Here is a 22,467-nt window from a genome sequence, read left to right on the forward strand (position 1 = left end):
GCAATCTAAATATAACTGCCTACAAGATAAGCCAGCCTGAACCAGCAAGCCCACCTTGGCTCTGACTAACGCCTCCCGAGATGTAAGTCAATTTACACTTGAAAAGACTCTTTCCAAAGAAGGGCCTTTTGCCTGGGTTACAGCAAGGAAGGCATTTCCTTTCACCAGGTATCTAACCGCACCCTGGTAGAAAATAACTCTTTGAAGTGGGTCACAGACAACCAGGTTAATGTGAAGGAAATTTGAAGATTATATATTGGTGGCAATGGCATAATGGGAAGTTATGTTTCCTAATGCTAATGAAACTTTGCCCACTTGCCTCTGCTAAGAGCAAAGAAAATCCTGTCTTTACACGTCAGGACACTGAACTTGAGGGAGCGGGAGAGAAAAGACAAGCCAAGGAACACGTATACAGTGTTGGTGTAGCCATGTCGGTCCAGGATATTAGCGAGACAAGATGGGTGAGGTCACTTCGTTTATTGGACCAACTGCTGTTGATGAGAGAGGCCAGGTCTACACTACAGAGTTAGGTTGACATAAGGCAGCTTACGTCAACCTAGCTCTGTAACTGTCTACACTAAAATGTCGCGCCCAATAATGTAACTCACCAAATACACTGACTTAACTCCACCGCCATGAGAGGCGTAGCGTTTAGTCAACATAGGTTGATGCAGTGTCGATGTAAGCAGAGTCAGGATGAGCTCCACCCTGACATCTGGTGGTGAGTTGTGACAAGTTGCGGAAAAGAACTTCAGGGGCTGATCTCATTTGCATAGGCACACCCACCCTGCCTAGCATGGGCCCATAGCTGCCCAAATTGTCACTTTGGCTGCTGTGGGATCCCCAGTGTCTCTGTTACTGGGGCAGGAAAAATAAATTATTATCCTGATTATGTGAATCAAGGACAGTGGAACTGTACTTGGCCTTTGGTTATGATGGAGGGAGTCGCCATCAACTAAGTAGCACCCGCTAGGCAAGGGACATGGGTTCCAAAACTCAGTGAAGGGAGAGAGGTTGGGGACAGGTATTAATATCTGGTGGTGTCCCCCCCCCCCCCCCCATGAGGGCCTTATATGCTAATTGTACTTTCTTCTTTCTCTACTGTGGAATATTGGAGCTAATTTTGATTCTATTAGCAGTCTAGTTACAGACTGCTGAGCAGAATTCACTTTGGGCCAATGGTGCACCAGCACTGAGGCTCCCCTACTACAAGCTGAAATCACAGAAGAGCTAAACTTACTAAGAGCTGAAATCACTGAGTGTTGTGTTAAGTACTAGGGGGAGCCTAAAGATATATTGTGGAGCAGTTTGTGGGACAGCTGGAGCAGAACAGAGAGACTCTTGGAATAGAACAGTTCACAGGACGGCTGGAGCGGCTCATGGGACGGCTGGCAGAGGGGAGCGATTTGTGGGATGGCTGGTGGAGCAGAGCAGAGCCCCATGGAGAGGTGGGGCAATTGGCTTTGGACCACATAAGGTGCCCCTTAACTCCCCCCCCCATCTCCACCCAGGTTGGGAGGTAAAACTCTGCAGATAAACTTTCGAACTCTGGTGCTGCACTGACCAGGGACAGAGACTTTTGGGTTGTTGGACTTTGGGTGACTTTGGGTTGCTGGACTCAAGAACCAAAGAGAAAGGACACGCCCCAATTTGCTTGGGGTTGGTTTTTTGCTCATGGGTTGTGTTATGAATCCTGTTGGTAGTGTTTCCCCAACATAATGCCACATTGTTTCTCTCTGTTATTAAAAGGCTTTTGCTACACTCAGACTCTGTGCTTGCGAGAGCGGAAGTATTGCCTCTTAGAGGCGCCTAGCGGGGGTGGTATATATTTGTCCCAGGTCACTGCAGGGGGCTTGAGCCGGTTTTGCATTGTGTTATTGAAATGGAACCCCTAGATACTGAACCCAGCCCTTGTTGCTGCCAACTCTGATGGGCAGAAGGATTACATCAGTATAAACACTGCATTACTTAAGTCAACTTTAATAGCCTCCAGGAGGTGTCCGACAATGCCCCACTGTGACCACTCTGGTCACCATTTTGAACTCCACTGCCCGGCAGCAAGATGCACAGGTATACGCCCCTCTCCTCTAAATCCCCACAAATTTTTGAAATTCCATTTCCTGTTTGCTTGGCATGGAGAGCTCACCTAGCAACTGCCCTGCTGACCATGCCTGCTTCACACTGCAGACGCGCTCCTGCCTGGAGTACACAGGAGGTGATGGATCTCTGTGGGGAGAAGAGGCTGGGCAGGCACAGCTCCAATCCAGGCATAGAAACATCAATATCTACGAGCAGATCACTCATGGCATGGGGAAGAAGGGCTACAAGAGGGACCTGCAGCAGTGACGCATGAAAGCCAAGGAGGCCAGGGAGGCCAACAGTCTCACTAGTGCAAAACCACAGACATGTTGCTTTTACGAAGATCTGCATGCTATCTGTGGATGCTTAGGAGAAGTCAGAGAACAGTGGAGAGGAGGTGTTGGACAAGGAAGTGGGGGGATGGGGGGAAAGACAGGTGAATAGGGGATACAGTGGCACCGTGAGCCAGGACCTGTTTTTGACTCCAGAGCAGTTGAGCCAGTCCCGACAGTCCAGCCCAGGTGAGCCTGATGCAGGGGAAGGAACCTCCGGTAAGTAGCTGTTTGCTTTGATATTACAGGGACACATCTGTACATTTAATCAAGGTAGAAGAGGTAGTGAAATAACCAATAGAGGCAGAGTTGCTATCTGCTGCTCATTTCCCTGTACAGTTAGGCAGAAGGAGACATGCGGAGCAGCTTGTTTATGTGCAGCAGGATGTCCTATGAATCCTCCATACAGATCTTGAGAAAATGTTCCAGGAGGTGCTCTGCAATTGTCTGCCGAAAGTCTCTGGGGAGGATTGCCTTGTTTCTTCCGCCGCAGTAGAACACTTTCCCACGCTGGTCAGCAATTACTTCAGCAAGCACCATTGCAGCACACAGGCTAGCAACATGTGGACCCGTCTGCAGCTGGACGCATGCAGGAGCTGTTCCCTTCAGCCTCCATTACCCTCAGAAGTGAGATATCAGCTACAATCACCATCGCCTGTGGAAAATGGTGCCAGTATTTAGTTCAATTGCCCTATCCGCATATACTCATGCCCACGAGCTACCCCCCTCCCCCCACACCATTATTTTCCCAAGTCGCTCCCTCCCCCTGGGCCATACTCACCATGGCTGGGAGTGCCACCATGCTCTATGAATCCCAAGGAGAAGTGAGAATGTAGTGCCTGTACCTTGTGTGGATCCAGGGGAGTGAGTTCAGTACACAAACTTCCCATTTATCTTGTGAATACACTCACAATAGTACCTCTGTGCATTGTATCCTTTGCAGCTGGAAATGTGGCCTTGAGGATCCACACCAGCGGAGCGGCTCAGCCAGATAAGGAGGATAAGGAAGAGGATGCAGGATGACATGTTCCAAGAGATCCTGCAAGTCTCTGGTGCTTCGGATACCAAGCACAGGGCTTGGTGGATCACAGTCATGGACAGAATGGACAGATATAGAGCAGAGAGGAGAAAAGCACAGGAAAAGGAGAGAGACATGCAGCAGGAGATGCTAGAGCTTCTCAAGTAGCAAACAGAAATGCTGGAGACTCTTGTTCACCTTCTGGTTCAAAAGACCCATGCTTGCCTCCCTCTATAGCCTATAGAGAACTGCATTTCGGGACCTCTCTACACACACTCCCCACATTGCACATGGCGTCCAGAGCCATTGCACTACCACTCCACCCTAGGGGAGACAATCATAGATAATCACATCTGCACATACGTCAACTTTAATGGCCTCCAGGAGGTGTCCCACTGTGACCACTCTGGTCACCATTTTGAACTCCACTGCCCGGCAGCAAGATACACAGGTATACGCCCCTCTCCTCTAAATCCCCACAAATTTTTGAAATTTGAGAGACATGATTGGTGTATGGGTTTGTGAAATGAAAATGACTGTTCTTTCCCCTTCAAAGGTTCTTGTCCCTGCATTTATAAAGTTTCATTAAGTTATAAATATGTCTGTTTGCCTGGATTTGGAATAAAAGTCTATTTATGGAAAATTAATTCATCTTTATTAGTTCACAACATATGCAGGCTGGGGCTGACATCATTCAGCGATAACAGCAAGAGGTGCATTTGCAATGTTATATTACTACACACAGCACTCATTACAAGGTTCGTACCGGGGTGCAAAAAGCCAATGCCAGGCAGAGTGCACTACAGCAACACACTACTCTGGCTCGCTATTAAAATGGTCTTTCAAAGCCTCCCTGAGACTTATCGCTTTCCACTGAGCTCTTCTTATAGCCCTGGTATCTGGCTGCTCAAAATCAGTGGACAGCCATTCCACCTCCGCCCTCCACCCCGGCGTAAACTTCCCGCCTTTGCTTCACAGCTTTTACAAAGTGCACAGTAGGCAGCTATAACCATTGGGATATTTTTTCACTGAGGTCTAATCTCATGAGTAGACAGAGCCAGCGGCCTTTCAAACAGCACATTTAACTGTCATTCTACACCTGCTGAGCCTGTGGTTGAAGTGTTCTTTGCTGCTGTTGAGGTGGCCAGTGTATGGCTTCATGAGCCATGGGAGTAAGGGGATAGGCTGGGTCGCCCCGGATCATTACTGGCATTTCAACATCCCCAATGGTAATCTGCTGGTCTGGAAAGAAAGTCCCTGCTTGCAGCTTTCTGAACAGTCCTGTGTTCTTATAGATGCTCGTGTCTTGCACCTTCCCTGACCATCCCGCATTGATGTCAGTAAAACATCTCTGGTGATCCACGAGCGCTTGCAATATACCAGAGAAAAGTAGCCCTTTCTATTGATGTACTCTGTGGCAAGGTGGTCTGGTACCAAAATAGGGATATGTGTGCCATCTATTGCCCTCAGGCAGTTCGGGAACCCCATTGCTGCAAAACTATCCAGTATGTCCTGCAGATTGCCCAGAGTCACAGTCCTGTGTAGCAGGAGACGATTAATGGCCCTGCACACTTGCATCACATCAATGCCCATGGTGGATTTCCCAACTCCAGATCGATTCCCCACTGACCGGTAGCAGTCTGGCATGGCAAGCTTCCACACGATCGTCACTTGCTTCTCCACTGTCAGTGCAGCTCTCATTTTGGTGTCACGGCTCTGGAGCAAGCTCTGCACATACACCCAGGAACGTGGCCTTGCACAGCTGAAAGTTCTGCAGTCCCTGTCAGGCCGTACCTACATAACAATGCAATCCCACCAGTCAGTGCTTGTTTCTCAGCCCCAGAACCGGCACTCCATCGCCTGCAGCTGCTCCATGAATGCCTACAACAACCTTGAATTGTTTCTTTTTATGTCCCACAGCAAGCTAGCTTCCAAGGAATAGTCAAGTTCTCCGATGCTCCGCTGGCTGTTCTGCAAATACTGCAGGATCAGGCACACCATGCTCACAACGCTCACCACGATCGTGCAGAGCTGTACAGGACCCATGCTTCTCACACAGATGGTGGATGCATGGGTTTGGGGGCTTTTGAAAAGAGGCATGAAACATTATGGGATGCAGATAAAATTATGGGATGGAGAAAACTGCATCTTGGGACATTGAACCCATGTTCCCAGTTGCCTCTGCATAACTTGTTTGCCCTCAGGAGGCATTGGAAACCCTTGCCAAAACACCCTGCACTAGACGATGCACTGCTCTCTGAATCAATGCAAGTGCTGCTAGTGAGGATGCATATTGCGGACACAAGGAGCATAGTGTGGACATGCAAAAGTGATTTAATTACTGTGGCGGCTGTATGTCGACTTAACTTAGGTCAACTTAATTTTGTAGTGTAGACTTGCCCCAGAGACAAGCTTTCAGGCTTACATAGAGCTCTTCTTCAGGTCTGGGAAACATACCCAGAGCCAGAGTGTCACAGTTCAATACAAGATGGAACAGACTGTTTAGCATAAGTAGTTAACAGATATTTCAAGAGACCATTGAACGTGAAGTGGCCAATTAACACCACTCCAGCTATATGGAAGAAAGAAAGGGGGGGGGAAGCAGCTGGGGGTGGGGAGTTAGTGAGTTACAGATTGTTGCAATAAGCCATAAATCCAGTGTTTCTGTTCAGTCCATGATTTTTAGAGTCTGACAAAGTTATGAATTTAAGCTTCCAGGCTCATCTTTTGAAAGTGTTGTGCAACCTTTCCTTTGAGGCTGAGGACTGATAGGGTAGATACAGAGTGATCATTTTGTGAACAGTGTTCACCCACAGGTGATATGGTGTGTTTGTCTTTTATAATTTTACTGTGAGAGTTTATTCTAGAGCGTAGTTGTCAAGGTTCCTTCCCCACTCTGAACTCTAGGGTACAGATGTGGGGACCTGCATGAAAACCTCCTAAGCTTACTTTTACCAGCTTAGGTTAAAACTTCCCCAAGGTACAAACTATTTTACCTTTTGCCCTTGTACTTTATCGCTGCCACCACCAAACATCTAACAGGTATATAACGGGGAAAGAGCCCGTTTGGCAACGTCTTTCCCCCAAAAATCCTCCCAAACCTTACACCCCCTTTCCTGGGGAAGGTTTGATAAAAATCCTCACCAATTTGCATAGGTGAACACAGACCCAAACCCTTGGATCTTAAGAACAATGAAAAAGCATTCAGATTCTTAAAAGAAGAATTTTAATAAAAGAAAAAGTAAAAAGAATCACCTCTGTAAAATCAGGATGGTAAATATCTTACAGGGTAATCAGATTCAAAACACAGAGAATCCCTCTAGGCAAAACCTTAAGTTACAAAAAGACACAAACAGGAATCTACATTCCATTCAGCACAGCTTATTTTCTCAGCCATTTAAAGAAATCAGAATCTAACGCATATCTAGCTAGATTACTTACTAAGTTTTAAGACTCCATTCCTGTTCTGTCCCCGGCAAAAACATCACCCAGACAGAGAGAGTTTTGTTTCTCCCCCCCCCCCCCGCCCCCCAGCTTTTGAAAGTATCTTGTCTCCTCATTGGTCATTTTGGTCAGGTGCCAGCGAGGTTATCCTAGCTTCTTAACCCCTTAAAGGTGAAAGGGTTTTTCCTCTGGCCAGGAGGGATTTTAAAGGTGTTTACCCTTCCCTTTATATTTATGACAGTAGTGATTGTCTGGTTTCACCCAGATAGTTCCTATTGGGGCATTTAGTGCACTGGATGAGGTACACTACATATGATAGGCATGTGTAGGACTCATCAATCTTGATTATCACTACAAAAGGTTTTCTTCCCCCTCCCCTGCTCTCCTGCTGGTATTAGCTCATCTTAAGTGATCACTCTCCTTACAGTGTATATGTTAACACCCATTGTTTCATGTTCTCTGTGTATATAAATATCCCCACTGTATTTTCCACTGAATGCATCCGATGAAGTGAGCTGTAGCTCACGAAAGCTTATGCTCAGATAAATTTGTTAGTCTCTAAGGTGCCACAAGTACTCCTTTTCTTTTTGCCAGTCTCGAAAGGTGTGTTGTGGGGAGTGCTGATCATTGTAGCAGTGGAGATATGTCTGCAGGTTTTGCATCTGTTGTTCTGGCAGGGTCTGGTGCTGGTCTGAGTTGCTGTGTCTTGGCCCTCGTCTACACTACAGAGTTGGGTCAATGCAAGACAGCTTACATTGACCTAACTCTGTAACCATCGACACAAAAATGTCGCTCCTGCCAACATAACTCACCTGCTCTGCCAACTTAATAACTCCACTTCCACGAGAGTGCTTAGCTCGATGTAGTGGAGTGTCAGTTGCTGGTTCTCAGAAGCCATCCCACAATGCCCCACACTGACAGTTAAATCGGTGCAAGCGCACCTGGCGAGGACTCGCATCGCTGACACAAGAAGCATAGTGTGGACATGCAAAAGTGATTTAATTACTGCTGTGGCTGAGCATCCACGTAACTTAGATGGACATAATATTGTAGTGTAGACATACCCTTGCTCTATGGGGAGCTTGCTTCTGATGATGAGGTTGGACAGATTAGGGGATTGTTTGAAGGTCAGAAGAGGGGGTCCAAAAAAGGTGTCTTTCAGGAAGCCAAGGAATAGACATGGATTGTGTGGGCTTACAGTGACAGATATGGCAATTTCTTGCAATATTCTTGAAAAAAAACCTTATTGAACTAACTTTAAGTAGTTTTGGAGCCCATTGTTTAAATGCAAAAGTTACAAATGCCAGAGGACTGTATTGAACAATGGATCAGACAAGAATGGACTTTTGGGCAAACAGTGTCATGTATCTCCTGAGGAATCTCTAGTGGGAGGAGAATGTAAATTCCCCACCTCTAGTTATGCAGAAACCCAGCCTTTTAAAGCTACACCCGCATGAGCTGATTACCTGATCCTGGAATCTGAAGATCAAAGGCCCAAGCTGTATAAAGGAAAAGCTAAGCTACTCATAGGGAGGGTTTGTTCTGAGCTATGAACTTGTTACCACAGAAACCCCCCTCTCTGCGGAGGGTCTGAAGGACTCCTACCAAAGCTCCTGCTGGACAGGGTGTGTGTGATCTCTGGTAAGCTTATTAGCATGCATGTAGATTCTTTTATTGTTTTTAACATGTTTTCTCTCTAATGCTTTCACCTTAAGAATAAATGTGCTTGTTTAGAAATGACTGTGTGGTGATGTATACCTGTGCGCAATCTTGCTGTTTACAGCGTCTAAGAGAGAGCAAAGTGCAGCCACCGGCCTGTTTAGGCAGTCTGGCTTGCTAGGAATAACAAAGTATAGGAAGGAAACTATGCAGCCTAGAAAAACCCTGGTCAGGAGGGAGAGATGTGGGTGTCTGCCCAGGAGAGGTGATGGCCAAGGAGCCGAGAGCCTAAGAATGGGGACTCTTGCTCGACCATGGAGGGGAATACAGAGGCAGCTGTCCTGAATTGTGACACTTAGTATGCATGGGATTCTGTCATTGACAGGCTAAAGCTACAGATGGAGAGAATAGGAGACTGTACATGGATAGGTAAGATCCATAATTCCCAACCTTTATGCAAGTAAGCCTCAGAAACTCTTCTAGCTGTGGGCTATGTAAGTTCAGATGCTTTTCTGAGTGTATGTTTCTTCACTCTTTCTTAAACAAACAATATTTTGTTCAACTGCAGGTATAACTCAGAGCTGGCTGTTAACGTGGTGCTGATGGCATCCTGGAAGATGAAAGAATTTAAATTGCCATGGTAGGGAAAGAGAACAAGCAGAGATAACTAGTCCTAAAGTGCCTATCACAGGGTGATTGGCCCTTTAAGGGGAGATGGATCCAGTCCCTACCTGTGACTGACCCTCTGCCTCCCACCTGAGGCTGTGGGGCTCAGGTTCAGGTGAGAATGTGAAGAACACATGGCCTTCATAAAAGCCAGGAAGAGCTCAGACGAGTTGTAACTGCAGAGAGAAGGAGTGCAATGGTTAGGTGGCTCCAAGGCAGGTAGTCTGGAGAGTGAGAACTGAAGGGAACACAGAGTCAGGAGGGAGACTCTGTGACATGGAACCAAAACCTGGCTTTGGTGAGCTGAGGAAGTTTACCATGAATTACACCACAGTCCCGAGGAGACGTAGCAGTGCAGGGACCAAGGGAGGCTCCTTGGACCGGGATCAGACCCTGGATGCTGCTGGACTGAGGAAGCCTGCCATGAATTGCAACACAGCCCCAGGAAGGAGGCTGTGGAGCCCCTGGAACCAAAAGGAAGAAGTTTGAGTCCAAGGACCAGGGCAAAAGGAAACCTGGAAAAAAATTATCCAGGGAGACCAGTGATTAGCAGAGCTCCCTGGCTCAGAGGGAACTAAGGGAGAGCTGGGACTTGAAGTTCTGGAAAAAAGTGAATTAGAAGCCTCAAGAAGATTTGAAGCTGAAGGGCCCAAGGAGACCATATTCTGTAAGGACTTAATAACCCAGACCCCCTGGAGCAGGAATGTTATTTTAAGTTCTCTGGGCTGTGAATTAGTGGGAGAACCAGGAGGGAACTGAAGGGGGCATGTTCTGGGACTGCACCCTGCTACCATCCCCAGTGGTATAATAAAGAAGGGGTTCTCTGGGGTTGCTGCCCCTGCCAACAGTGAAGAAACAGATGAGAGAGGATCATGAGGGCGTAAAATAAGCTCTCAAGCTTTCGATGTGCAGGAGCTTGGTGACCAGTTTTACACATAGCACAGTATAATAAGTCATAGATTCATAGATATTTAGGTCAGAAGGGACCATTATGATCATCTAGTCTGACCTCCTGCACAACGCAGGCCACAGAATTTCACCCACCACTCCTGCAAAAACCTCACACCTATATCTGTGCTATTGAAGTCCTCAAATCGTAGTTTAAAGACTTCAAGGAGCAGAGAATCCTCCAGCAAGTGACCCCGTTCCCCATGCTACAGAGGAAGGCGAAAAACCCTCTTCCAATCTGCCCTGGAGGAAAATTCCTTCCCAGCCCCAAATATGGCGATCAGCTAAACCCTGAGCATATGGGCAAGATTCATCAGCCAGATACTACAGAAAATTCTTTCCTGGGTAACTCAGATCCCACCCCATCTAATATCCCATCACAGGCCATTGGGCCTATTTACCATGAATATTTAATTACCAAAATCATGTTATCCCATCATACCATCTCCTCCATAAACTTATCGAGTTTAATCTTAAAGCCAGAATAGATCTTTTGCCCCCACTGCTTCCCTTGGAAGGCTATTCCAAAACTTCACTCTTCTGATGGTTAGAAACCTTCGTCTAATTTCTAGTCTAAATTTCCTGGTGGCCAGTTTATATCCATTTGTTCTTGTGTCCACATTGGTACTGAGCTTAAATAATTCCTCTCCCTCTCCGGTATTTATCCCTCTGATATATTTATAGAGGGCAATCATATCTCTCCTCAACCTTCTTTTAGTTAGGCTAAACAAGCCAAGCTCCTTGAGTCTCCTTTCATAAGACAAGTTTTCCATTCCTCGGATCATCCTAGTGGCCCTTCTCTGTACCTGTTCCAGTTTGAATTCATCCTTCTTAAACATGGGAGACCAGAACTGCACAGAGTATTCCAGGTGAGGTCTCCCCAGTGCCTTGTATAACGGTACTAAAACCTCCTTATCCCTACTGGAAATACCTCTCCTGATGCATCCCAAGACAGCATTAGCTTTTTTCACGGCCATATCACATTGGCGGCTCATAGTCATCCTATGATCAACCAATACTCCAAGGTCCTTCTCCTCCTCCGTTACTTCTAATTGATGCGTCCCTATCTTATAACTAAAATTCTTGTTATTAATCCCTAAATGCATGACCTTACACTTCTCACTATTAAATTTCATCCTATTACTATTACTCCAGTTTACAAGGTCATCCAGATCCTCATGTAGGATATCCCTGTCCTTCCCTAAATTGGCAATACCTCCCAGCTTTGTATCATCCGCAAACTTTATTAGCACACTCCCACTTTTTGTGCCGAGGTCAGTAATAAAAAGATTAAATAAGATTGGTCTCAAAACCGATCCTTGAGGAACTCCACTGGTAACCTCCCTCCAGCCTGACAGTTCACCTTCCAGTAGGACCCGTTGTAGTCTCCCCTTTAACCAATTCCTTATCCACCTTTCAATTTTCCTATTGATCCCCATCTTATCCAATTTAACTAATAATTCCCCATGTGGCACGGTATCAAATGCCTTACTGAAATCTAGGTAAATTAGATCCACTGCGTTTCCTTTATCTAAAAAATCTGTTACTTTCTCAAAGAAGGAGATCAGGTTGGTTTGGCACGATCTACCTTTTGTAAAACCATGTTGTATTTTGTCCCATTTACCGTTGACTTCAATGTCCTTAACTACCTTCTCCTTCAAAATTTTTTCCAAGACCTTGCATACTACAGATGTCAAACTAACAGGCCTATAATTACCCGGATCACTTTTTTTTCCCTTTCTTAAAAATAGGAACTATGTTAGCAATTCTCCAATCATACGGTACAACACCTGAGTTTACAGATTCATTAAAAATTCTTGCTAATGGGCTTGCAATTTCATGTGCCAATTCCTTTAATATTCTTGGATGAAAATTATTTGGGCCCCCCGATTTAGTCCCATTAAGCTGTTTGAGTTTCGCTTCTACCTCAAATATGGTAATGCCTACCTCCATATCCTCATTCCCATTTGTCATGCTACCATTATCCCTAAGATCCTCTTTAGTCTTATTAAAAACTGAGGCAAAGTATTTGTTTAGATATTGGGCCATGCCTAGATTATCCTTGACCTCCCCTCCATCCTCAGTGTTTAGCGGTCCCACTTCATCTTTCTTTGTTTTCTTCTTATTTATATGGCTATAGAACCTTTTACTATTGGTTTTAATTCCCTTTGCTACTTGACTTTTAGCCTGTCTCACTTTATCCCTACATGTTCTGACCTCAATAAGGTAGCTTTCCTTGCTGATCACTCCCTTCTTCCACTCCCTGTATGCTTTCTGCTTTTTCTTAATCACCTCTCTGAGATGCTTGCTCATCCAGCTTGGTCTACAACTCCTGCCTATGAATTTTTTCCCTTTTCTTGGGATGCAGGCTTCCGATAGCTTCTGCAGCTTTGATTTAAAATAATCCCAGGCCTCCTCTACCTTTAGATCCATAAATTCTTCAGTCCAATCCACTTCCCTAACTAATTTCCTTAATTTTTGAAAGTCAGCCCTTCTGAAATCAAAAACCCTAGTTGCAGATTTATTTTTGTTAATCCTTCCATTCAGTTTGAACTGAATTAGCTCATGATCACTTGAGCCAAGATTATCCCCTACAACTTTTTCTTCTATGAGGTCCTCACTACTCACCAAAACCAAATCTAAAATGGCATCCCCTCTAGTCGGTTCAGCAACTACTTGCTGAAGGAATCCATCAGCTATCGCATCTAGGAAAATCTGAGCCCTATTATTATTACTAGCACTCGTCCTCCAGTCTATATCTGGGAAGTTAAAGTCTCCCATGATCACGCAGTTTCCATTAGTATTTACTTCATTAAAAACATTAAAAAGGGCTCTATCCATATCCAAATTAGATCCTGACGGTTTATAGCACACCCCAAGCACTATCCCAGGGGAGGCTCTAATAGTTTTCTTCCCCAATGTAATTTTTGCCCAGACGGACTGTGTCGTATCCATTTCATTGCTTCTTATTTCTTTACATTCTACCTCATCATTGATATACAATGCTACTCCACCACCTTTACCTTTATTTCGGTCTTTCCTAAACAGCACATACCCTTCAATACCTGTAGTCCAGTCATGACTACTATTCCACCATGTGTCTGTTATCCCTATAATATCTGGTTTCACTTCCTGCATCAGTAGCTCTAGTTCCTCCATTTTGTTGCCTAGGCTCCTTGCACTGGTGTACAAACATCTTAATTTTTGCTGTTTGGCCTCACTCACATTCTGTACCCTATTCGGCACGGTCATTCTACAGCCAGTATGACCTATTACACTGGTATCTACACTGCCCTTCCTCCTACCCACGGCTGTATCCTCTCTTACTTCGTTTTCTTTCCTCTCAATGCTAAAATCTGGTGTGGAGATTACCTGGACATCTCCCAACCATCTCCCCCAAATTCCTAGTTTAAAGCTCTCTTAATCAGTTGTGCCAGCCTCCATCCTAGAAGTCTATTTCCTTCCCTACTCAGACGAAGTCCATCCTGAGAGAACTGTCCTCTGTTCATAAATGCCTCCCAGTGGCCATACATCCCAAAGCTCTCCTTATAGCACCCTGCCTAAGCCATCTGTTGATAGTCATAATCTTGTCACACCTTTGTTGCCCTTCTCTAGGAACAGGCAGAATCCCACTAAAGATCACCTGAGCCTCAATTTCCTTAAGCGTCTTCCCCAGCCTAGCATAGTCTCCCTTAATACTTTCCAGTGAGAATCTAGCCATATCATTGGTTCCCACATGAAAGATAATTAGGGGATTCTTTCCTGCTCCCTTTAGAATCCTTTTCAACCTCAGGTCTACATCCCGTATCTTAGCACCTGGAAGACAGCACACCCTCCTATTCTCTGGATCAGCTCTGGTTACAGGCCTATCTATTCTTCTCAGTAAAGAGTCCCCGATCACATAGACCTGCCTTTTCCTGGTGACAGTGCTATTCTCCAGTCTATCCCCTGTTCCCTCTGGCTGCAAGTTCCTTCCATTCCTATTCTCCCTTGTAATCCTCTTCAACCCATCCTGTATCCTCCTGGGGCTCATATTTGGTGTAGTCTCCATTAACTCTTCCCCTTTTCCTATAGGACTAGCCGCTCTTCTCTTCTTCCTTGTCCTTCCATCTTCAGTGATTACTTGCTGAGCCCCTTCTTCATTTTCCAACTCTGCAAACCTATTCTTGAGCTCTATTTCTCCTTCACTAGCCCGTCTTTTCCTCTGCCTGGTTCTTTTAGTCACATGCTTCCACTGACCACTTTCCTCACCCAGTCTCCCCACAGAATTCCCCCGTCCTGCTTCCATCTGCAAGTCTGAGCTTTTCCCTTCAGATACCTCATGTCTTTGCTCCATAATCTGCTCAAACCCCTTCCTAAACTCAACCAGACTTTCCACCTGCGTCTCCAAACCTCGGATCTTTTCCTCCATCAGCTCTATCAGACGGCACTTCATACAGACAAAACTCTTACCAGGTGCCCCCTCCAGGATCATGTACATACCACAGCTTCCACAACCAGTCATCTTCATTGTGTCTTCCGCTACATGGGTCACTCCCACTGCTGCCTCTGTATCTGTCATCACCTTCCCACCGAAATCCTGTTAGTCTGGGAAACACAAACCACACCAAAACACCACCACCCAGAGCAAAAACAAACCCCAAACAAGCACCACAAGACAAACTCGCCTTTCAAACTCCCACTCAAACTCCCCTGTTTACAGCTCTGTTTGCTAGCTCCTGTGCCGCGGCAGCTGTCTGTGAATTGTAGACTGATTACTTAGGAGCCAAAATGCCTACTTATGATCAAATGTGAACTGCAACCCTAAACGTGGTTTTATCCCACACATTATATAAATAATTCAGTAAAAGGAAATGCTCAGCATTATGCACAAACCACAAAATTTCAAATGATAACAATTCATTTAAAAGCAGCATACAGAATATGGCACCATCACAAAGCTTAACTCAAATTCTTGTATTTTCAGGCATCAACCTGTGTTGAAAATGTTCTTTGCAGTGGCTTTATACTTTTACTTGAAATTCACTAGCTTTCAGAATAGGCAGGGTGTGCGGGTCGAGTTTTACACAAATCAAGTTTTACACTGGATTGTGCAACTGTAGAAGGCACTAACAGTAAACCTGTTTCATACAGTAGTCAAATAAAAGCAGTCATTTCACATATATAAAGGTTGGGCAAAAAAGTCCTCACTTAATATATTGTTTACTGTATTTCAATAAGTAGCATTCACCACCACTGTACAGTAATCTTTCTTCACTGTTCCTTGATTTTGAATACCTTTGGCCTATTCCATCCTCAAGGAACCTGCAGCTTGATGGACTGGAACCAGCTTTGGCTTTTAAGATGCACTGTGCCATCCTGTGCGTCAGCCTTTATCCATTTGTCTCTTTCATTCATTTGATTCATATGACCTGAAAAACAAAACTGCATTCAGCTTGCTATTCTGACACATTAAAAGTTTCTTCAGTATAAGCTTATTCAGAGCTTCCTGGAAACATTCTGCAAGAGGATTTGATTGATGCTTTGTGTTTCCTTGCTGACATGATATCATTTGTTCTCTAAGTCTTTTAGTAATACGCCAGTGGAATGAATCTGGAGACTCATCATATTTTCTATTGCATAAAATCATGTAGATTAGAACTGCAGTGGGAAAAGAGACAAGGTGGATGAGGTAATATCTTTCATTGGACCAACTTCTGTTAGTGAAAGAGAGAAGTTTTCGAAACGCATCTGTCATGGAAGCAAGAAGCTTTCATCTCAGCTGCAAACTAGTCTAAGAAACATGGGTGAATGCCATGTACTATAGTGCTGATTTACTGGGACCAGTTTGCTACCTGTGGAAATGTTATTCTTATTACAGCAGTGCATAGAGAACATGACTGAGACTGGGGCTCTGTTATGTTAGGTGCTTTACATTCACATGGTAAGCAACAGTCCTTGCCCTGAAAAGCTTGCAGTCTAAATGGACACAACAAGGGAGAAAGTCAATATCATTTTACAGATGAGGGGGGCTGAGACACAGAGGACTAGATTCACAAAAAGCCTTAGGTGCCTAAATCCGAATCAGGCCCCACTGGGATTCACAAAACTCCCGCTCTGCTGCCCCCAAATTCAATAACTCGCTAAAATCACTTGGCACCTAAATTTTTGCTGAAGAAGTTCCTAGGTACCTATGTTTCTGCCTCTGAGGAAGCGCACTGCAGCCCCACCAGCCTGAAGCCTGGAGTGATTCATAAACTGGGGAAGGAAGACAGGCATTCTGCCTAAGTCACCTGAAAGATCTGATCCGGGAGGCATGCTCAGAGCCTGCTTACCGGATCAGGCCCCTAGAGATGATCTTACACAAAATGGCTGGGGACCAGGGGGAGGGAGAATTAGGACCTCCTTTATAACTTTTAGCCCAGTGATCAGGGTACTCGCCTAGAATGTAGGAGACCTCCCAGTTCAAGTCCCTCTCCATCTGAGGGAGAAAAGGAATTTGAACTGGGATCTGCCACTTCTTTGAAGAGTGCCCTAATCAGTTGGCTATGGGATATTCTGATGGAGGGAGGAGAGTCCCTCCATCTCTCCTGTCGAAGCTGTTCCACTATTGGACGAGAGAGAGAGAGAATGTGCCAGCATGAGAATGATTCTGTAGCCTGGTGACTAGAGCACTCAGGTGGGAGACCCAGGACCCAGCCCCCTGCATCAACGATTAAAAAAAAAAAAAAAAAGATTTAGCCACAGTGGAAAAGCTTCAACAGGAGAGACTGAGGGAGGGAGCTGAACCGGGGGGGGGGGGGGTCTCCCAAGTGAGTGCTCCAACCACTGGGCCAGAAGTAATGAGGAAGCACTGTCGCTCCCCCTCCTGCAGCTTCTTGCCAAAACAGTGTAGGCACCTAACCCCAAAGAGGTTTTGCAGCAGAGAATCCCATGCAGAGATAGGCACCTAAATCCAGGCTGCAGGGAGGTGCCTATCTCTGAGAAAGGAGCAGGGTTTAGCACACCCCTCTCAACTTGGCATCTCCCATTGGTTAGCTTAGGTGAGGAGCCACTTCCCATGCTGGCTATTATGAGTCCCATTCTCAGGCATCCGTCTCCAGTGGCGCTGGAATATTTTTAATAGTGGGAGTGCTGAAAACCAGCCCCCTTACCCGTGTCCAACCCCTCTCCCCCAGCTGAGGCCAGGAGCAAAGCCCTGGGTGCAGGGTGGCAACAGAGCCCCGGGCGTGGGGCTGGCAGCTGAGACCCCGGGCACGGGACTGTCAGCTGGGAGCCCGAGGGTGCTGCAGCACCCCTCGCACTCCTAGTTCCTGCACCTATGCCTGTCTCTTCATATTCATTGTACAGGGAGCCTAGGCACCTAACTCAGGCTTTGTGAATGCCAGTGATTTTCTTGGTGCCTAAATTTCTTTGTGAATCTAGCCCAGGGGGATTAAGTGATTTGCCCAAGGTTACAGAGATAATCCGTGGCACATCTAGGAATTAAACCCAGATTTCCTGAGTCCCAGTCCCATGCCAGTCACAAGATCAGCTTTCATCTTGAACTCTTTTCTAAACATCCTTTTGTTTAAATTTTTGATGACTTTAGTGCTTATGTAAGTGTGTAATTTGTAAGTTTAGCGCTGAGCCTGGCATGGCCTGGGGCAGGTACTGAAGCAGCATTCTAGAACAACTTTGCAAATGCGCCTCGGTTCAAACCTGCAACACACAGAACGTGAAGTCCTGGCCCCAACGAAGTCCAAGACGAACCCTGCCATGACTTCAATTGGCCAGTTTTCATCCCTAGAATCCAAGTCTTCTTCTTGAGAAGAGGCTGACACTGCTACTGCAGTTCTATATGTTGATAAGTGGTGGCTACTGTGAGACTCTGGACAAAATCATGTCAACCCACAAGAGTGCTGGGAAACTATTTCAAAGCAACTGAGAAGACACTTTGTTTACCCAGCTCTCCCACGGAGCAGGAAGGGATGTGAGTTTCCTAACCTACAGATGGCGAAAACGCTTTGGGGATCTTCATGTAGATGCTCCAGTGCTTACTCCTCAGTCCCCATTGCAACATGGGTCCCATTGAAGTTTTGCTCCTATTGTTTCCCTTCCTGCATTTGGGCCAAAACCCAGGTTTCTCAACTCCATCTGCCCAAACACTCCGAATGTCTGTCTTTGAAAAACATTTAAAAACAAAAGTGGAGTTCATGACAATGTAGGACGGATGGAGTGTGCAGAATATTTGTCATGCTGAAGTTTCAAGTTCTTCAGAAATTTTATCGGAATCCCTATTACTTTTCATTTGCCATAGCTCTGTGAAGGAGAATGAAGAATAGAAATGAAAAGGGAATCTGCCTTCTAAGTAGAGACAGCCCTTAAAACATGAAAATGGACTGAATTTTAAACAGGAAATAACCTCGAAGTGTCAAAAAAATGAGCTGACAAAAATATGAAGGATTTCAGCTGTTCCCTTAGTAATGTTGTATGATATCTAGAATGCAGCCATTTTTCTAGGCTGTAAGAAGAGGGGACAGAGCAAATAGGTGGGGCATAGAAATATATGCCAGGAGATGGAAGTGAGAGTTGAAGATGCCTGGCTGTAATAAGTGTTTTATGCCAAGTGTGAATCTCTCTGGTGTGTTTTCATAGAGTCCAGTAAGCACCACTGCATATGCGTTGATGAGATTTCATGCATCATTTACCTCTTATTAAATTATTGCTATAGAGCTGGAGAAAATCTTTTAACAAAACTAACAGAAAAAATATCTGAGATGTTTCAAAGTTCTAAAGTTGTCTGGGCTCAGCCTCTCGTTTTGTATTTGCTGTATTAACAAAAACGATTAATTCCTTTTGCTTCCTTTGGAGTTTTGTCTCGGCCACACTGGTGGGGAATACAAGACCAACTTCCCTGTAACCAGAGTCCAGTGTCTAAAGTTCCACTCCCCTGGGACATGGCACCAAGAGCTCCTGGGGGAACAGCCGAGCCCATCCCCATTAGCAGTTTAAATCAGGCACAGGAGCGTAACATAGTTTAATGCACATGAAAACTTTCCAACTAAGCTATAAATAATTTTATAAAACCGTGTTGGAGTCCTGCCGGAGTAGTTCTTGAACACAGTTTTGTCTTGTGCTTGTGCTCTGAATAAGGAGACTCTAAGTAGGTTTTGAAGACTGCTTTGCTAACACGTTTAAACTATGATAGCAAAAGCCATTCAGGTTTTTGTCAGTGTGGACAGGGATTTACTTTTAAAGCACACCATTCATGCTATCAGGACTATGCACCAAACATTCTGCATCTAACCATTAGCCATCCCTTTCAACTTAACACCTAGAAAACAGTAACTTTCCACATGTTTTGATAGTCAAAACAATTGTTCTCTAGACAAAGGCAAGTATGCACAAGCCTTCCCGGAGAATGGAGAAGCTAAAATGATCCCTTCCTAAGTTATAAGACACAGAATTTACTTATTTATTTTAATGTGAATTAATAGGAGAATAACTACTCCAAACCTAAAAATCTACAAAAAATCATATGCATGCAAGCTACGGATAAAAATGAGAGCTGTGATTCACATTAAAACCCAAACCTAAGGTAACCATATGACCCGTTTTGGCCAGGACAGTCCCCCTTTTTAAGCTCCGTCCTGGATATCATGACATTTTTGGCAAAACTTGCCATTTGTCCTATTTGCTCTTGCCAACTGATCATTCGGGACAAATGCCGAGTTTTCAAATTGCCCCCAGGGGGGCCTGGAGGAATGTTGAGGGGGGTGAGCAGCGACGCCAGGCAGCTCAGGCAAGTAATGACACTAGACAGCTCAGGCCTGACACCAGGCAGCTCGGGTGGGCAGCCCTGTATGGAAAGGCTCAGATAGCCTGTCGCAGCGCCAGGCAGGGCTGGGGCCAGTGGCGACACCAAGCAGAGCTCAGGGAGAATCTCCCTGAGTGACACCAGGTGGCTCGGGCCGGTGTCCTGTTTTCAGTTAGGGAAATATGGCCACCCTACCCAAACCATTTTCATATGATGATGTGGAAAATTAGGAAATCAATCTCTGCAGTCAGAGTCCAGACCTTGGATTGCTCTCTGTTAAGGCAAGAACAGATGGAGAAATGCCATGCCAATGGTAGCTTTTTATTCTCACCTTGTGAGTAGTACATGACCAAAGGTTGGCTGACAGTGCAAGGCTCTAGTTTAAATGAACCTTGACAAGTCTCACAAGTTTTTGACTTTCTTGAGTTAAATGCAAGCTGAAACCAATCAAAAATCGATCTGTTGGACATAAGCTGATCTAATGTGTTATTAAAAAGCTAAGTTAACTTTCTATTTGACTCCAAGGAATTTAATCTTTTGCAGATTTTTATTAACTTCGTGCTTTAAGGAACAAAACTTCACCAAGATGTGCAAATGGACATTGTGAAACTGTAAGAAAGTCTCTTCCGACTCAGGTTGGGTGACATGGATTTTTGCAGCATTTGATTCTAGGAAAGAAGGAAATTCTTGAAGAAGTACCTTGAGAATACAGAAAATTATTGGGTTGATCTCCTTTGTTGGGATCAGGGCTCAAACTTAAAATGCAGCAGAGGCTTTCCAATTGCCTTCAAGATGTGGGGGAGAAGTGGCACTGAGCAATGAGGGCTACGAGAAGAGAAAGTCCTCCAAGATGAGCCCTGACTCTCTGGGACCTATTGGAGAGGGAAGAGCGGAGCACAAACAGATTGCTTTGGCCCTTGCAAATTTCTTAAAAGGTGAGTCAGCAGCACCTCATGGTTGATCATGTCAATACCACTGACAGGTCAAGCAGTATTATCATGGAGGAGCCACCACTATATGTGGCCAGAAGGAAGCAGGCTCCAAAAGCTACCAAGGCTGTCTCTGCACCAAGAGGGAACCTGAAACCTGGCTGAAAAGCTCCAGGATACTGAAGGATGTTGGGTGTTACTGGCCATCTCATCCATCCCACTCTCAATGATTTTTGCCACAGAAGGAGGGGTTGGCGACAGGATGGAAGCTGGAAAGATCACCAGTGCCAAGTTCCACCAGTGAAAAGTCTTAGAAGTGGCTTCCCCTACAGTCTTCAGAACCATAATCTGTGGTATTGGGCCAAACTCCACCAGGGATGGCAGTCTGCTCACTTGTTTCTCCAGTTACTTGTTTTCCTTGAAGTTATAAAAAAGGTTACTATACTTTTTTTCCTCCCCATAAACCTCACCACCAAATTAGAGGCTAGATGGCCTTGGGGACTAGAAATGATGCATTGACCCCTTGATCTTTAACAGGCAACCCCCAAAACAACACCTAGAGAAGAGCCCATTTGACCCCAAAATATGAGTGTTATATGATCTATTAGCTGGTGCAGTACGTACTGAAAACATTATGTGCAAAGTTAAAAGCATTTGACACACACCAGCCAAAATACCATATAATTCAATTTGGTGAATAAAGTGAGAGCCATATGCTGAATGATTTTATAAAAGTCTGCCCGGTTCTCATTATTCCCCAATACTTTACTTCCCTCTTGGACATGAGCAATAACTCTGACCTTCCAGAAAATAGATTGCTTAGGTGAAACTTTTCCTCCCTTCTGGGATGGGTGAGCAGGATGCTTCTCAAAAGATATGGCTTTTTTTTTTAATTTGAGATTAAAACAAGGCACCATGGTTTATAAGACTCCATAAAAACTGCTGTAAATTGCTTTCTCTGCCCATTCCAAACTAAGCTGCCAAGCATGCAATTTACTCAGCCTGTCTCCACGTTCAGATGCAGTATCTCTGCCCGAGATCTGCTGGGAAATAGAATATAGTATGCCTGGTTAATTTCTTGTCTCTGCGCCTGAGAAACTTCAGTCACCGGGATTTTTTCTTGCAAAAGGTTTATTGTCTAGTTTGCTTCTTTTATTTTCCAAATCAAAAACTCAGTGGCTGTTTCTCTTTGCTGATATATAGGAAACTGAGTAGCCTCACTTTCCCCACATATACTGCTGGTGAGGGAAATGATGCTTCCTTGCTAACTCTTAAGGATGTATTCTTTCAGAAGGACTTAAACTTCAAGGTTGTTTACTAGCCATCTGCTAGGTATTGCAATGATGGGCATGCTGGAAATACAAAAGATGGATTAGAAAGAGCTATTCTCATGTCCCAGGATCCTCTAGTTTGAGTGAAGACCCAAAGTGGAGTTGGGTTAGAAAGGCCATAGAAACCACTTAATGATAATAGATTATTTCACTAAAACGGACCAGATGAGCAAAAGAAAATTCATGGCTGGGGTGTTGGGAAATAGCTGGGCTAACTGCCAGTTCCCTGAGACCAGCCCCCTTTCCCTTTGAAGATCTCCTCACAACAGCAAGCCTCTATTCT

At 45.0% G+C, this 22,467-nt stretch overlaps 1 protein-coding gene across 6 annotated transcripts in view; it reads right to left on the minus strand.

Annotated features, from left to right (window-relative positions):
- The window catches only part of FAM185A (family with sequence similarity 185 member A), a 99,426-nt gene that overhangs the window by 11,965 nt on the left and 64,994 nt on the right, over positions 1–22,467 (minus strand). For 2 of the 6 annotated variants that reach the window (XM_074942533.1, XM_074942532.1), the window contains one exon: positions 15,410–15,557. In XM_074942533.1, coding sequence (XP_074798634.1) covers positions 15,442–15,557 — 116 coding nt within the window. In that variant the 3' untranslated portion in view covers positions 15,410–15,441. Of the gene's footprint in view, positions 1–9,263; positions 9,663–14,628; positions 14,751–15,409; positions 15,558–22,467 lie in introns of those variants that run through there. The other 4 variants (XM_074942530.1, XR_012637616.1, XM_074942529.1 and 1 more) reach the window with 4 other exon arrangements.

This window comes from Natator depressus, chromosome 1, assembly GCF_965152275.1.
Source record: "Natator depressus isolate rNatDep1 chromosome 1, rNatDep2.hap1, whole genome shotgun sequence".
NCBI lineage: Eukaryota > Metazoa > Chordata > Testudines > Cheloniidae > Natator > Natator depressus.